This window comes from Pipistrellus hanaki (assembly GCF_964339955.1).
Source record: "Pipistrellus hanaki genome assembly, chromosome: 5".
NCBI lineage: Eukaryota > Metazoa > Chordata > Mammalia > Chiroptera > Vespertilionidae > Pipistrellus > Pipistrellus hanaki.
In genome coordinates this window covers 27,950,369-27,965,670 of record NC_140507.1, presented here as the reverse complement: position 1 = coordinate 27,965,670, position 15,302 = coordinate 27,950,369, and the positions used below count along the sequence as shown (strand labels likewise).

General features: G+C 38.5%; 1 protein-coding gene and 1 pseudogene across 8 annotated transcripts in view; one reads left to right on the top strand and one right to left on the bottom strand.

The window, feature by feature from the left end:
- Positions 1–123: 123 nt before the first annotated feature.
- FAM13B (family with sequence similarity 13 member B) overlaps positions 124–15,302 on the bottom strand; it is a 59,317-nt gene continuing 44,138 nt past the window's right edge. For 6 of the 7 annotated variants that reach the window (XM_084884517.1, XM_084884518.1, XM_084884519.1 and 3 more), the window contains 6 exons: positions 13,554–13,637; positions 13,223–13,318; positions 6,052–6,135; positions 5,793–5,956; positions 4,413–4,514; positions 124–2,427 (listed from right to left, as the gene is read on the bottom strand). In XM_084884517.1, the coding sequence (XP_084740643.1) occupies positions 2,304–2,427; positions 4,413–4,514; positions 5,793–5,956; positions 6,052–6,135; positions 13,223–13,318; positions 13,554–13,637 (654 nt within the window). In that variant the 3' untranslated portion in view covers positions 124–2,303. Of the gene's footprint in view, positions 2,428–4,412; positions 4,515–5,792; positions 5,957–6,051; positions 6,136–13,222; positions 13,319–13,553; positions 13,638–13,662; positions 15,116–15,302 lie in introns of those variants that run through there. The other variant, XM_084884523.1, reaches the window with a different exon arrangement.
- On the top strand, positions 4,523–5,463 carry LOC311622987 (elongation factor 1-beta-like; annotated as a pseudogene). The gene has a single exon. The product of its transcript is annotated as an elongation factor 1-beta-like (transcript).

The window sequence follows — 15,302 nt, the reverse complement described above, 5'->3', positions numbered from 1 at the left end:
CCGGGTTAGGGTAATTCAAAGCCTCAGAACATTAAGACAAGGGAACACTTGAGATCTCTCTTTTTCACTTTTCAACATCTGGTAGGGGTGGAGGGGGGGGAAGCAAACAACATTTACAATGACTTAGAACATCAAAGTTCTTTTATTACAAAAGTCTATACAATGAAGTGCCAGACACAGCAATGCAATTATATGGGTAGTCATGTATATATCTATATATTGTTTATATATAGATATACAGTTTTAACTTGTGCCAAAGTAAAACTATGACAAACTGCCTTATTCTACCACCTACAGCTCAACTATGACACACAATATTGTCACACATCATAAGTGCTGCCATGCCACTTTTATCTATTCTATTCACAGCCAAACAGTAACAGCGAATAACCAATATCATGAAGCAGCTGTTAATTTTAAAATGAAACCAGTCAGGCCACTGACTTATAAAAATATGGTACTCATATAGATTTAGCATTACAAAGAAGGAATATATTATTTAAAACATTTAAATAGTGCATATGGACATTTTTGCATGTGGTATATAAAACATTCATATAAAATATACAGTGCACATTAAATTAGATGTTTGGATATACTCCTGTCTGGGGAGTGGTAGAAATTAACTAAATGCACACTGCATGATGGATTCAAATCAAAGGGATCTTTTGGCATTCTCAATTTCTCTTGTCTAGGTATACATTATGAATGAATAACCTAGCTGTATCAAAAGGAAAGGACATGCAAAGGGCAGGATTTAGTGTAGTCCTTAACTACCAATGAATATTCCCTCCCTGCAAAAAAGGCATTGCACACAAAGGTGAAATATGAAGCACTAGAAATGCTACTTATTATCAAGCTACTTCATGGGCTTACTATGCAATAGTGCCAGCAGACTGAGGTCCATGCTTCCCTCATCTTATTAAAGGATGTTGCAAAAGTCCATTTTTGTATGGAACAAATTTTTAATATTAACTAGTTAAGAAAACCTAGCACGAGTCATTACATGCAAAACATGGGCACAATCAAAGTGAGATATTCATCATTCCAAAAAAGCACCAGAAAAAAAAAAAAGAACACTTAGATTGAGCCTGACCAGAAGATGCTATTAATGACTGTTACAATATTAGCACAAATAAAGTCCATTCTGTGAAAATGATTAGCAGAATGATACCTCGTGGGTACCCAAAGAAAAAGCCATGCAAAGACAAAGAAAACAAGATATGCTTAGAGTATGTGACTTGGGGCATACCACTATACATCTTTTGACCAGCGCTTTAAACAACATGTGATTAAGCAAAAAGTAGTCCTTTTAAAAGATGTTTTCTTTATGGATTTTGATTAAGAGAAAAAAGGATGCAATCTCCTAAAGGTACATGTAAAAATGCAGTGGTATAGCCCTTGTTAAGAAAAGATTTACTTCAGGCATAATGATTCTTTTGCCAATTTAGGCTCATTTAATTGAACACACAAATCTGAGTACCATCAGAGTTCCTACATACTGACATGGCTCTTTACTCATATTATCTGGAGGTCGGTGGGGAGAAAAAATGGAGGATCTGATCCAGACAAATCACATCATCACCAGTTGATGAACAGTAGCTGAGAAAACAAACAGTAATTTAAGTCCCATAGGCAGCATGTGGTATGATTCAGTTGTGTGTGTTTTCACTATATGAATGAGCAAAGTCACTTTTTGGTCTAACCTCTCTTATCTTGATCCAGGAGCTGTGTGACCACTGAATTGCAAAATTTTGTTAACATACTACCTGTGAAAAAGGGAATTAAACAGAAATATGTTCCACAGAAGGACTTGAAATTTCAGTTTTCGGAGAAAACAGAACATAAGAGTATATGTGCACAGTTATATGCTTTTCTTTCAAATTTTCTGTCATTCTGTAAGAAAAAGACAACCAAAATAATTCAATGTGAAGATTTTCCTCTTAATTTTCTTCAGTAATGAAAAAAACAATAAAGTTGGTAGTAACAAAAAGCTTGTACTTCCAAAGTCCTTGAGGTTGAAAGGATAAAATACCAGTCTTTTACTAATAGGATGTATCTGAAGTATAAAACAATGAAGAAACGGGGTGTTTGGTAAAGGTGGCGCGGACAGTCTGGTTAATATGGAACATTGTGCTCCCTATAGAGGGTCTACTTACCCTACCCCATCATTTCTCTAGTGGCACCACAACCAAATTACAAAATGAGACTGAGTGCCTGACAAAAAGAACTCAAGAACCAGCCAAGTACACATGATAATAGTTTTAGGGAATACAACTGATTTTATGATGTCTCAAGCATTTTTATATGGATTTTGAAGAATCTTGCTTGCTGATAAGAACTTCAAGAAGCCTAAGCTTGGCTTTAATTTTCTTGTACTCCCTGTACTCCTCAAGTACTGGAACACGATCCTCTTTCTGGGCATTCCTAGGGGAGAAAAAAAACATGTAATATTCTAGAGATCATCTGGAAATAAAGTTCCAGAGTTATCCTAATGTGAAACAGTGTTACCAAATATAAATTCAAACAAAAAATTGCTCCGTAAGGAAAATGTATTATTGGATTAATTCCTCCATCCCCAAGGAACATTCCTGAAATACTTCTATTTTTTTATGGATTTTTCTATTGATAGATTAAATGATACTGTACTTACCAATGATCACTGTAAATAACTAGAGATAATCTTTGTTTTACTTTTTTATAGGTAATATTTTAATAAGACATACACTGCTAATCTCTTTCAGGTCTGGAGTGTACATATTAAGTGCCAAAGGGCTACAATGAGTCATTTCAGACATAACTCTGGCTTCAGTGAATTGAGATGTAAAAGCAAAACATCTTACTTACAGTAGCAAATAAGTAAATTACTAACTTTATATCCTATATAATAAAAACCCAATATGCTAAGTGTCTAGTCATCCATTCAACCAATTAAAGCATAATATGCTAATGATATGCTAAGGCCACTCAACTGCTTGCTATGACATGCACTGACCACCAAGCGGCAGATGCTCCAATCAATAGGTTACCTTGTTGCTGGGGTCTGGCCAAGTGAGACAGGCTGGACACACCCTGGAGCCCTCCTGTGGCCCCTCCCCAGCTCCAATTGTGCACCAGTGGGGTCCCTCGGCCTGACCTGCGCCCTCTCACAATCCGGGACCCCTTAGGAGATATCAGAGAGCCAATTTTGGCTCGATCTTGCATGAATTCATGCACCTGGCTCTAATTATTAATGACCCAATACAATCCAGGCAAAGCACTCGATATAATAATTATAAGCAAAATTTACTTCCAATAAGACAAAGAATGAAAGGATACTTGGAAAATTCATTCTTGTACTTGAGATTTTTTTTTTAAACTATTTTTGCTAACCTGTATAGAGAACTCTCAAATTATTTAAAGTAAACACATTTTAGCCCTAGCCAGTTTTGCTCAATGGATAGTGCACCGGCCTGCAGAATGAAGGGTCCCAGGTTTGATTCTGGTCAAGAGCATGTACCCTGATTGCAGGCACATCCCCAGTAGGGGGTGTGCAGGAGGCAGCTGATTGACCCTTGCCCTTCCTCTCTGTAAAAAATCAATAAAATATATTTATAAAGTAAACACATTTTACAATTTGTAATATATGCATTGGCTGGTAAGACCACCGTTACATGGTAAGACTTTCTGAAACTTGAGATAGCCCTCATTTCTGGGTACCATTTGAATTAGGATGTATTTTTCTTACTCGAAAAAGAGTCTGAGTCAACTGCACATTATGCAGTTAAATAAAGCCAACTGTCATATTGAATTACAGGAGCCACATGACTGCCACCCTGTGACAACCTTGGAATGGGCAGCCTGGAAGGAACATGCAACCTAAGCAACAATGGCTTCAATGTAAGAAGCCAAACCAACTGCAGATGCCACTCATGTTCTAATACATCTTGTTTCACCAACACTTCCAAAGGGTGAGAGTGTAGTATAAAAGAACAAAAAATTGACACTCAACCAAGCCTCTCTAGGACAACATTAGATGTTTATTCCAGCTTTTTTTTTATTTTAATTTTTTTTATAATATGTATTTTCACTGGTCTCAGAGAGGAAGGGAGAGGGAGAATCACTGATCGGCTGCCTCCTGCATAATCCCCACTGGGGATCAAGCCCACAACCCTGTGCCCTTGACTGGAATTGAACCCAGGACCCCCCACAGGCTGACGCTCTATTCACTGAGCCAAACCAGCTAGAGCCCTCTGACATTTACTTGCCATTATGTATAAAAAAATGTTCTCAGGGCTTCAATGTATTAAAAAAAAGTTTACTTTTATTGTCAGTGCTAATATCCTTATATGCACAATTTATTTCTGATCCTCTATATTTAACGTGAGCACTTGCGAGTTTAAAAAGGCTCAATTTTGTGATGCTCAACAAACCTTCCGTTTTGTTGATAAAATGCTTCTTCAAATTCCCGTAATGTTTTACGTAGTTTCTTTTTTTCAGCTCTGGCTTTCCAAAGTTGTTCCAGTAATTCAGGCCTAAATTGAAATAGGAAGAAAACATTACTAAAAGGACACTGTTGATTCTTATGTTTTCAACAGTGGTTTGAACCCTGGCTTCATCCCAGACCAACTAAATCAGAATAGTTGCCGGTAGGGCTCTGCAGCAATAGTTAAAACATTATATATTTATATAATCTCCTGCCCTTTCTTTCCTCTTAGCCCTAGCTAGCAATAGCCCGAGGCCCAGCTCCCGGGTCAGCCAACACCATGGGCTTTGGAGACCTGAAAAGCCCTTCCAGCCTCCAGGTGCTCAACAACCACCTGGAGGACAAGAGCTAAATCGAGGGGTATGTACCATCACAAGCAGATGTGGCTGTATCTGAAGCAGTCTCCAGCCAACCACCTGCCAACTTGTACCATGCCCTTCGTTGGTACAATCACATCAAGTCTTACAAAAAGGAGCAGGCCAGCCTGCCCGTAGTGAAGAAAAGCTTTGGACAAGGATGGCCCTACTAATGTGGAAGACACCACAGGAGTGGAGCTACTGATAGTAAAGACAATGACTATGACATTGATCTCTTTGGGTCTGATGAGGAGGAGGAAAGCAAAGAGGCTAAGAGAATGCCTTGCACAGTATTAAAGAAAGGCAAAAAACCTACACTTGTTGACAAGTCTTCCATCTTCTTAAATATGAAACCTTGGGATGATGAGACAAGTATGGCAAAACTAGAGGAATGTGTCAGGAGCATTCAAGCAGATGGCTTGATCTGGGGCTCTTCTAAACTGGTTCCAGTGGGGTATGGAATTAAAAAACTTAAATAGTGTGTAGTGGGAGATGATAAAATTGGAACAGACATGCTGGAGGAGCAGTTCACTGCTTTTGAGGACTATGTGTAGTCCATGGACATGCTGCTTTCAACAAGATCTAAAATCCATCCTGAATCAGTGCCCTTTAAATAAAAGCTTGAAAGATTAAAAAAAAAAATCCTCCCAGGTGACCCTAAGAACCAAAGTCAGACACCATATCAGGTAAGAAGCTGACAGAGAACTTAACAAATAACTATCAGCTGTTTCTGGCACTTTGTTAGGAAGCAAATATAGAATTTTAGTTTTTAAATTTTTCAACACACTAATATTTCATTTAAAAATTGTGAACTGGACAACATGTATTTGTAAATCACGTTTTTTTTTAAAGGATGTATCTCCTAAGTACTGTATTAATTCCTGCCAAGTGCTCAATTATTTAACATTACATTTCTTGTCATATAATTTTTATTATACCAATAGGCTAAAATCACAAACTAGCCGACATACATAGATGCTGCTCGAGTACTTGACAATCGGAGATCCAGAGCCAGTTTTTCTTGATTTTCCTCCACATCAGATTCTGAGTTTTCTAATGAAGACTGTGCCTGTACAGCAGTTTGCAATATATCAGTTAACTCAGAGGACAGACTAACACCATCTTCTTCTTCTTCCTAAAAAGATATTCAAAAACAAGGAATCAAACAGGTATGACTTTCAACTTTTCTTTTAGAAAAGAGATCAGAGAATAATTTCTTTTAAAGATTACCTTGATTTCTTCAAAAAAATGTGCAGTTTCGCCTTCTATGATTGGCTGTAACATCTGACCCCTTCGCTTGGTGGATGGAGATCCCTGCAACAATCAACATACAAATGATTAAATTTTAAATATTTATTCATTGAGGCTTCACTTAATAATGGTGAACTTTATTTTCAAAATCCTAATCATTTATGCTATTAATTATTTAGGAATTTCTTAGTAAAGGAAATGTTCTTGCTTATATTTATTTTCTAGTTGTGTGTACACAACAGTGACAAATTATATTTTATGTACAAATAATTATAGCCTTAACCAGTCAGCTCCAGTCAAGGACACACACCTGGGTTGCAGTTTCCTCCCCAGCTTGGGCCCTGGTCAGGGTGTCTGTGGGAGGCAACCAATCGATGTATTTCTTTCTTTTCTTTTTTTAAAAATATATTTTGATTTTTTAGAGAGAGAGATAGAAACATCGATGAGAGAGAATCATTGATGAGAGAGAATCATCGATCAGCTGCCTCTTGCACACCCCCTACTGGGGATGTGCCCGCAACCAAGGTACATGCCCTTGACCGGAATCAAACCCAGGACCCTTCAGTCCACAGGCCAACGCTCTATCCACTGAGCCAAACCGGTTTCCGCTCAATGTATTTCTTTCACATCAGTATTTCTATTTTTCCCTCTCTCTTCCACTCTCTCTAAAAATTAATGGGCCCGAAACCAGTTTGGCTCAGTGGATAGAGCGTCGGCCTGCAGACTGAAAGGTCCCGGGTTCGATTCTGGTCAAGGGCATGTACCTTGGTTGCGGGCACATCCCTGGTGGGGGGTGTGCAAGAGGCAGCTGATAGATGATTCTCTCTCATCGATGTTTCTAACTCTCTTCCTCTCTGTAAAAAATCAATGGAAAAAATATCCTTGGGTGAGGATTAAAACAAAATAAATAATTCTAAAAAGGGCTCATTCACACGGACACCGGTTTGGCTCAGTGGATAGAGCGTCAGTTTGCGGACTGAAGGGTCCAAGGTTCGATTCCGGTCAAGTGCATGTACATTGATAGCGGGCACATCCCCAGTGTGGGTTGTGCAGGAGGCAGGTGATCGATGTTTCTCTCTCATCGATGTTTCTGGCTATCTGTCCCTCTCTCTTCCTCTCTGTGAAAAATCAATAAAATATATATTTTTTTAAGAAGGGCTCATTCAGTAAATACTTTAAAAATTCTAAGTAAAAGAAATGACAATTTATTAGAAAAATGATCCTTTATAAGAATAGCTGTTAACCATTTTGGTCTGAGGAACACTTCATACTTCTTTTAAAAAGCAACAGCTTTAGCCGTAGTCTGTATGTCTCATTGCCTAGAGCAGTGGTCGGCAAACTCATTAGTCAACAGAGCCAAATATCAACAGTACAGCAATTAAAATTTCTTTTGAGAGCCAAAAAAATTTTTTAATACATTTTATTATTTTTTTAAAAGAGAGGAAGGGAGAGGGATAGAAAGTCAGAAACATCAAAGAGAGAGAAACATCGATCAGCTGCCTCCTGCACACACCCCACTGGGGATATGCCCGCAACTGAGGTACATGCCCTTGACCGGAATCGAACCCAGCACCCTTCAGTCCGCAGGCCAACACTCTATCCACTGAGCCAAACCAGTTTTGACAAGAGCCAAATTTTTTAAACTTAAACTTGTTTTTTTTTTTGTTTTTTTTTTTAAATATATTTTATTAATATTTTACAGAGAGGAAGGGAGAGAGATAGAGAGCTAGAAATGTCGATGAGAGAGAAACATCGACCAGCTGCCTCTTACACACCCCCTACCGGGGATGTGCCCGCAACCAAGGTACATGCCCTTGACCGGAATCGAACCCGGGACCTTATAGTCCGCAGACCGACGCTCTACCAGAGCCAAACCGGTTTTGGCCTAAACTTAAACTTGTAACACCATTTCTTCAAAATAGACTCGCCCAGGCCGTGGTATTTTGTAGAAGAGCTACACTCAAGGGGCCAAAGAGCCGTATGTGACTCGAGCTTCAGTTTGCAGACCTCGGGCCTAGAGCTCAGGTTTGATTCAGGTCAAGGGCATGTACCTCGGTTACAGGCTCGAATCCCAGAGCATACAGAAGGCAACCAATGGGTGTATGTCGCTTATATCGATGTTTCTCTCTATCTCCAACCCCTCACCCCCCACCTCTCTCTAAGGCAATGGAAAAAATATATTCTCAAGTAAGGATTAACAACAACAAAAACATTAAAAAGTAACAGTGTCAGCGTAAACTAGGAGATCATGGTTCCAGGTTGCAGGCTCAATCCCCAGAAGGTGATGTTTCAATCTCTCCTTCTCCCTATTTCTCTCAAATCAATAAAAATATATTTTTGAGAGGAGAAACCAGCATGGCAGCATAAGATATACACCTGTACATGCTGCCTCTCACAACCAGATCAAAACTACAACTAAAAGACAAAATCACTATCATCCAGAACCATGGGAAGTTCTACAACTAAAAGGGCAAGAAAAAAGCGCATTGAGACTGGTTAAGAGGTGCAGAGGAAAAGCAAAGGTACAGAGACACACGAACTGGGCTGGCAACTGGGTGAGCTGTTTTTTTCAATTGGAAGGGAGTTCACGTCCCAACTGCTCTAAACTCCAGTTTCCGGTGAGACTCTGGGGACCCAGACTCCTAACATCGGATCAGAAAGTGAGGGTGGCTTTCACACAGAGGTGCTCACAGGGATTTGTTATTGTGTGGGGATGCAAGACATGATGACACAGAGATGCGGGGACACTGAGACACAGAGATGGCTGACTGGCAGCCATCACTGATTGCTCTGCCCTGGTGACTCCCTAAGCCCTGCCCCACCCAATTTTCAACCCTACCCAAGCTGTGTGCAGCGGCTTTTGCATATAAATAGCCTGTCCTTTCGCTGCCTAATCTAACAAACTGCAGCTGGGTCAGAGAGCCCCAAAAATTCCAAACCCCAAACAAAGAGGAGAAATCTACAGATTTTGCCATAGCTCCTGCTGGATGGCCTCAGGTAGTGGTTGACTTTGCACTCCTTGGAGATCCAGGAGCCAGTGTACCAGTGGTCAGTGTGAGATGATACCAGATTGCAACTCCTCATATCCATAAGATACACACTCAAGAGGTAGACCCAGTAAGCACCAAAGCCCCACTGAAGCAAGTCCAGCCCCATAAGGGTGTCTCCTGCACAACAGTTCTTCCATTTTAGACACAGTGGGTCCTCACAGCCAATTAGCCTGCAGGTCAATTCCTCCCAGTGTACCAACAGCAATCAAGGTTTCACTACAAGAAGACTGTATCCAGCCCACAAAGGGGTGTATCAAGAGTGTCCACCTCAGGTGATTGGGGAGGCTGAACCACTATGTCCTATAGGACACCTACCACACAAGGTCTTCTATTAATACAGAGAAGCAGCCAAAATGCGGAGACAAATATGTCACGAATGAAAGAAATGAAGAAAACTACTATAGAGTTCAAAACCACATTTATAAGGTTACTCAAGAATATTCTAGAAACCTCAGAGGACCTTAGTGAGAATTTCAAGGATCTTAATGAGAATGCCAAATATATGGAAAAGAACGAGTCAGAAATTAAGCATACACTGTCTGAAATAAAGAATAATATATCGAAATTCAACAGTAGACCAGAGGATCCCAAGAATCATGTCAAAGATTTGAAATACGAGGAAGCAAAAAACACCCAACCAGAAAAGCAAAAAGCAAAAAGAATCCAAAAATATGAACATAGTGTAAGGAGCCTCTGGGACAACTTCAAGCGTACCAACATCAGAATTATGGGAGTGCCAGAAGAAGAGAGAGAGCAAGATACTGAAAACCTATTTGAAGAAATAATGACAGAAAACTTCCCCTACCTGGTGAAAGAAATAGACTTACAAGTCCAGGAAATGCAGAGACTCCCAAACAAGAGGAATCCAAAAAGAACCACACCAAAACACAACATAATGAAAATACCAAGGGCAAAAGACAAAGAGAGAATCATAAAAGCACCAAGAGAAAAATAGTCAGTTACATACAAGAGAGTTCCCATATGACTGTCAGCTGATTTCTCAACAGAAACTATGCCGGCCAAATGGGAGTGGCAAGAAATATTCAAAGTGATGAATAGCAAGAACCTACAACCAAGATTACTTGACCCAGCAAAGCCATCATTCAGAATTGAAGATCAGATAAAGAGCTTCACAGATAAGAAAAAGCTAAAGGAGTTCAGCACCACCAAACCTCAATTATATGAAATGCTGAAGGGTATTCTTTAAGAAGCAGAAGAAGAAAAAGGTAAAGATAAAAATTATGAATAACCAAGTGACAACAAATACAGATCTATCAACAAGTGAATCCAAAAATCAAGTGAATAAAAAAATCTGATGAACAGAATAAACTGGTGAATATACTAGAATCAGGAACATAGAAAGGGAGTGGACCGACAATTCTCAAGGGGAAGGGGGAGTGAGGGATACAGGAAGAGATTGGACAAAAATCTTACTCCTATGGATGAGGACAGTGACAGGGGTAAGGGCATGGGGTGGAGGGGGAAACCGGGTAGAAGGGAGCTATGGGGGTGAAAAAAGAGGAACATCTGTAATAATCTGAATAAAGATTTATTTAAAAAAAAAAAAAATATATATATATATATATTTATTTATTTATAAAAAAGTAACAGCTTCATTATGTCACATACCATAAAATTCACCCTTTTTTAAGTGAGTTTTAGTATACTGAATTAACAAGTTGTACAATCATCACCACTAGAACATTTCATCACTACCCTTAACCCCCAAAATCGTATGTTCATCAGCTGTTATTCAGATGCCCTCTACCCGAAACCCTTGGCAAACACTAATCTACATTCTGTACCTATGAGCTGGCCTATTCTAGATATTTCATATAAATAGAATCATATAATTTGTGGCCTTTTGAATTTGGCTTCTTTTATTTTGCATAAATATTTTCAAGGTTCATCCATGTTGTTTTATGTACAAGTACTCCATTCCTTTTAATGGCTAAGTAATATTCCATCAACTGGATACACTTATTTTTAAAATCCTCACCCAAAGGATAGGTTATTGACTTTAGAGACGAAGGGGAAGAGAGAAACAGACAGAGAAACTCAATTGGTTGCCTCCCATCCACACCCCAACTAGGGATAGAACACACAATTTAGGTATGTCCCATGACCGAAAATCAAACTGGCAACCTTTTGATGTCACAGGACTACACTCCAGCCAACTAAGCAGTCAGTCAGGGCGATACAATACTTCTGTTTATTCATCAGTCACTGGACAATTTGAGTTGTATTAAATATACTTATATGGCCCTAGTTGATGTGGCTCAGTTGGTTGGAATATCATCCCATAGACAAAAGGTGGCAAGTTCGGTTCTCAGTGAAGGCACATACCCAGGTTTCAGGTTCAGTCCTCAGTTGGGACTCGTACAAGAGGCCACCTATCGATGTTTCTTAATCTCTATCTCTTTAAAAAAAAAATCAGTAATAATTAAATTAACTTTTATATACAAAGAATATAAACTGTATAAGTTTTTCCCACCTTGTTGAAAGAAAGCTGACTATCTACACCACATGTGTCAAACACAAGGCCCGCGGGCCAAATCCAGCCTGCCAGGCCTTGCAATGTGGCCCGCACCGCGCTGTCATCACTGCACTCCGCTGTCAGTTTATGACATTGTCAGTTTATGACTGTTCAGTAAACCATTCGGCCCGCGATTTAGGCTGGATTTTAGATTTTGGCCCCTTCTCTGATTGAGTTCGACACCCCTAATCTACACCGATAAAAGAGATACAAATTGACCATACGTTCGCAACACCCACCAACCAATCAGGAGTGTGTGTGCAAATTAACCCAACAAAGATTGCAGGTTAATTTGCGTACACATGGGCGGAGCTGCTGGGGGTGGGGCGGGATGCAGGCATTTTGCCCCAACCCAGCAGCCCTGGGCGTCTGGGCAGCATGGGAAGGCAGAAAGGTGGCTTCGGGACAGAGTGAAGAGGGTGCTGGCAGCCAGGGTAAAGAAGGCCCCATTCTTGCACGAATCTTCATGCATTGGGCCTCTAGTATCTAAATAAAAGTGTTGAGATGACCAACTTGAAAACAACAACAGCAGCCAATTCAAAAAGAATCAGGGCCACCTAGCCAGTGGTTAGTGTCATCCTGATATGCCAAGTTAAGGGTTTAATCTCTAGTCAGGGCACAAACAAGAAGTAATCAATGAATGTGTAAGTAAACAGAACAAAAAATTGATGTTTATGTCTCTCTTTCCCTTCCCTCTAAGTATAAAAAAAAAAAAAAATTTAAATTACAAAAGAATCAGTTTCTATGAAGGCTAAATAAAAAGTGGTCAGAAGACGAATGTGAACCTTCTAATGAGTAGTCAGGGGGCGAGAGCCTGAAGGAAACCACCATGAAAGCGGCTACCACCATAAAAATGGCCTGCAAGCCTAAGCAAATCATAAGCTCTGGTAAATTAATTCCTATGAGATGATACATAATGGGCTAGGTGCTGTTTTCCACTTGAGCCTGAGAGAAATCTAAAGCCATACTATCTAATGGTTAATTTGGGAATAACACTTAATTTACACATTAGTATTAGAGTTACAATCCTCTAAAATTGGACATGAATATAAATAAGCATTATTTTAGCAAACTTTTTCATTTAAAAAGATAAACTTAAAAAAATCAGTTGATATTATTGTGCAAATAAAAAAAAACATAATCATGATGGACATCCCAAAACTAATGTAATTTCAAAGACATTAAATTAAATGGGGGAAAAAACTAGGTAAGAGTTTGAAATATAGATTAATTTCACAAAGTAGGTGGCCCTGGGCATATCGCTCCTGAGCCTCAGTTTCATCATCTGTGAAATGAGGATATAAGGCTATCTTCTGTTACCTGTTGAAATTTCTCAGGATGTAATGATATAATCATGCATAAAAATGCTTTACAAAAATGACTAGTAGTAGGAGATAATAGTAAGTACTTCTTATTAATTTCCTAATTTTTTTAAAGCAGTAACCACCTTACAATATATAATTCATGCTACCAAGCCTGTGTCTTTCTCCCACATATTACCATAACTTTTTAAGAGTAGGTCTTGGCAAAATTAATTAGATAAATTTTTGCATATTTTACTTACAAGGATAGGAGTGATGCTAGCTCTTGTCAACATCTGTTTTACAAGTCTGTATCTATCATAGAGAGGTTTAACAATGTGCCTTTCTTCCCTGGTCACCTGAAGCAAAAACAATGGAAATTATCTGGTCATAAGAAATCTAAAATGTCCACAATATTAAGCATACTGTCTTTCCCCCCAATTCTTAAAAGTTATTTTAAATAAGTAGTTAATTTCCCAAGTGAAGGGAACAATGCTCTATAATATAGCTCTGAAGATGTGGGCCACAAATGTGGTTCATCCTCTTTTTTAAGATAGATATCAACTTTATTTTTTTAAGCAAGAGAAGCATTACCGGCCTTCCATGTTGACTTTCATAGTAAAGAAGACTTTTCTGGAGAGAAGTTTTCTCTTCTGCCAAATGATCTTTTGTCATTTTCTAGGAAAAAACAAAAACAAAACAAAACACTCCCTTTTGTACCATCATTACTGTCCTCACTCCCAATGTAAATAATTAGAGTGAAAGGGCAGCTCATCACCTCTCTAACCGAGGCTAATAAGAATACATCTTTGCATGTGAATTTATAGCAACATTTCTCAATCACCTGCAGAATCTGGTCTCCTGATATTTAGGTATCAGTCTTCTTTGGTGGTTTAATTTATATTTTATCTTAATAAGTTATGAACACCAGCTTAGTGGTCTTATTTTATTTAATCTCTTTTTGTTCAATATCTTAATCTATAAAAGGGGAAACTTCACCTGTCTCATAGGGCTCTAATAAGTTAGTATGCTGTAAAGGTATACAATAAGCACACATAAATGCCTATTAATTTATTTAAATTTACATAGTTTTATTGACATTTAACTATATATAGGCCTTATAATCTAATATTTCTCCTAAAAAAAAAAAAAAAAATCTAGAAGCAGATCAGTGGAAAGAATGTGAATAAAAACAATGTCAATTTGTGACTTGAGACTTTACAACCTCCGTATCTCTTCATCTGGAACTTACTTTTCACTATAATCCTCTTGTCATAACTTTTAGTACTCTAAATTATACTAGAGTAGGCAAGACACCCCAAATTTATTTGCCTATAGAACCTTCCAGCTTTGTTCCATAGGATCTTTTAACGTATCAGCAAACTAACGTATCAGTTCCACAGACTACCCTTTAACACCACACCAAATAAACTCTCTACTTAATCCCAGAAAGTTGATACTATATATCCTGATTCTCACCAGAGTAAAATTAGAGGTAAAAAAAAAAAACTCCACTGGATATCTTCCTCTAACAAATTATCACTTTAGATTATATGCTTTTTGTAGAGGACAGCTGGGTATAGACTCTATAATAATATGAACAATGTAATTTCAACCTCAAGCCTAATTTTTAAACCTGAATGTGAAAAGCTAATCCAATCAAAATAACTTAAAGGGCGTTGGTTGGTCTAACACAAGACCAAAAAAACTAAAGTTGGAGAAAAGGAGCAATTAGAATTCTAAACCAGCTCTGTTCAAAGGAAAGCAACTCCAATACTTATATAATGAAAGAGAAATAATTCTTTTGTCAAGGTAGTGTGGACAAAAGTTCACTTGGGACCATCTATTATCTCTGTACTCTCCCAGCAATTCTCATGATAAATAATTTGGGTTGCCAAGTGGTTTGACCAGGACAGCCTGAGGCATGAGCTTAGTAAGTAATGGTTTGCTTCAAAAAATCCTTTCATTTAGCCCTAACAGGTTTGGCTCAGTGGATAGAGCGTCTGCCTGCGGACTGAAGGGTCCCAGGTTTGATTCCGATCAAGGGCATATACCTTGGTTGCAGGCACATCCCCAGTGGGGAGTGTGCAGGAGGCAGCTGATTGATGTTTCTCTCTCATTGATGTTTCTAACGCTCTATACTTCTCCCTTCCTTTCTGTAAAAAAAAAATTCATTCATTTAATCCTTATAATAACCCTTAGTATTTTAATGGGCATCATCATATCCATGTAAGTTATAGGGCTAAGACAACCTATACACATACTATAATCAGTCAGGGCCATGCATAAAAATTCAATACATATAAGTGTTAAGATACAAAGCCAAAATTCAAACTGAGATTG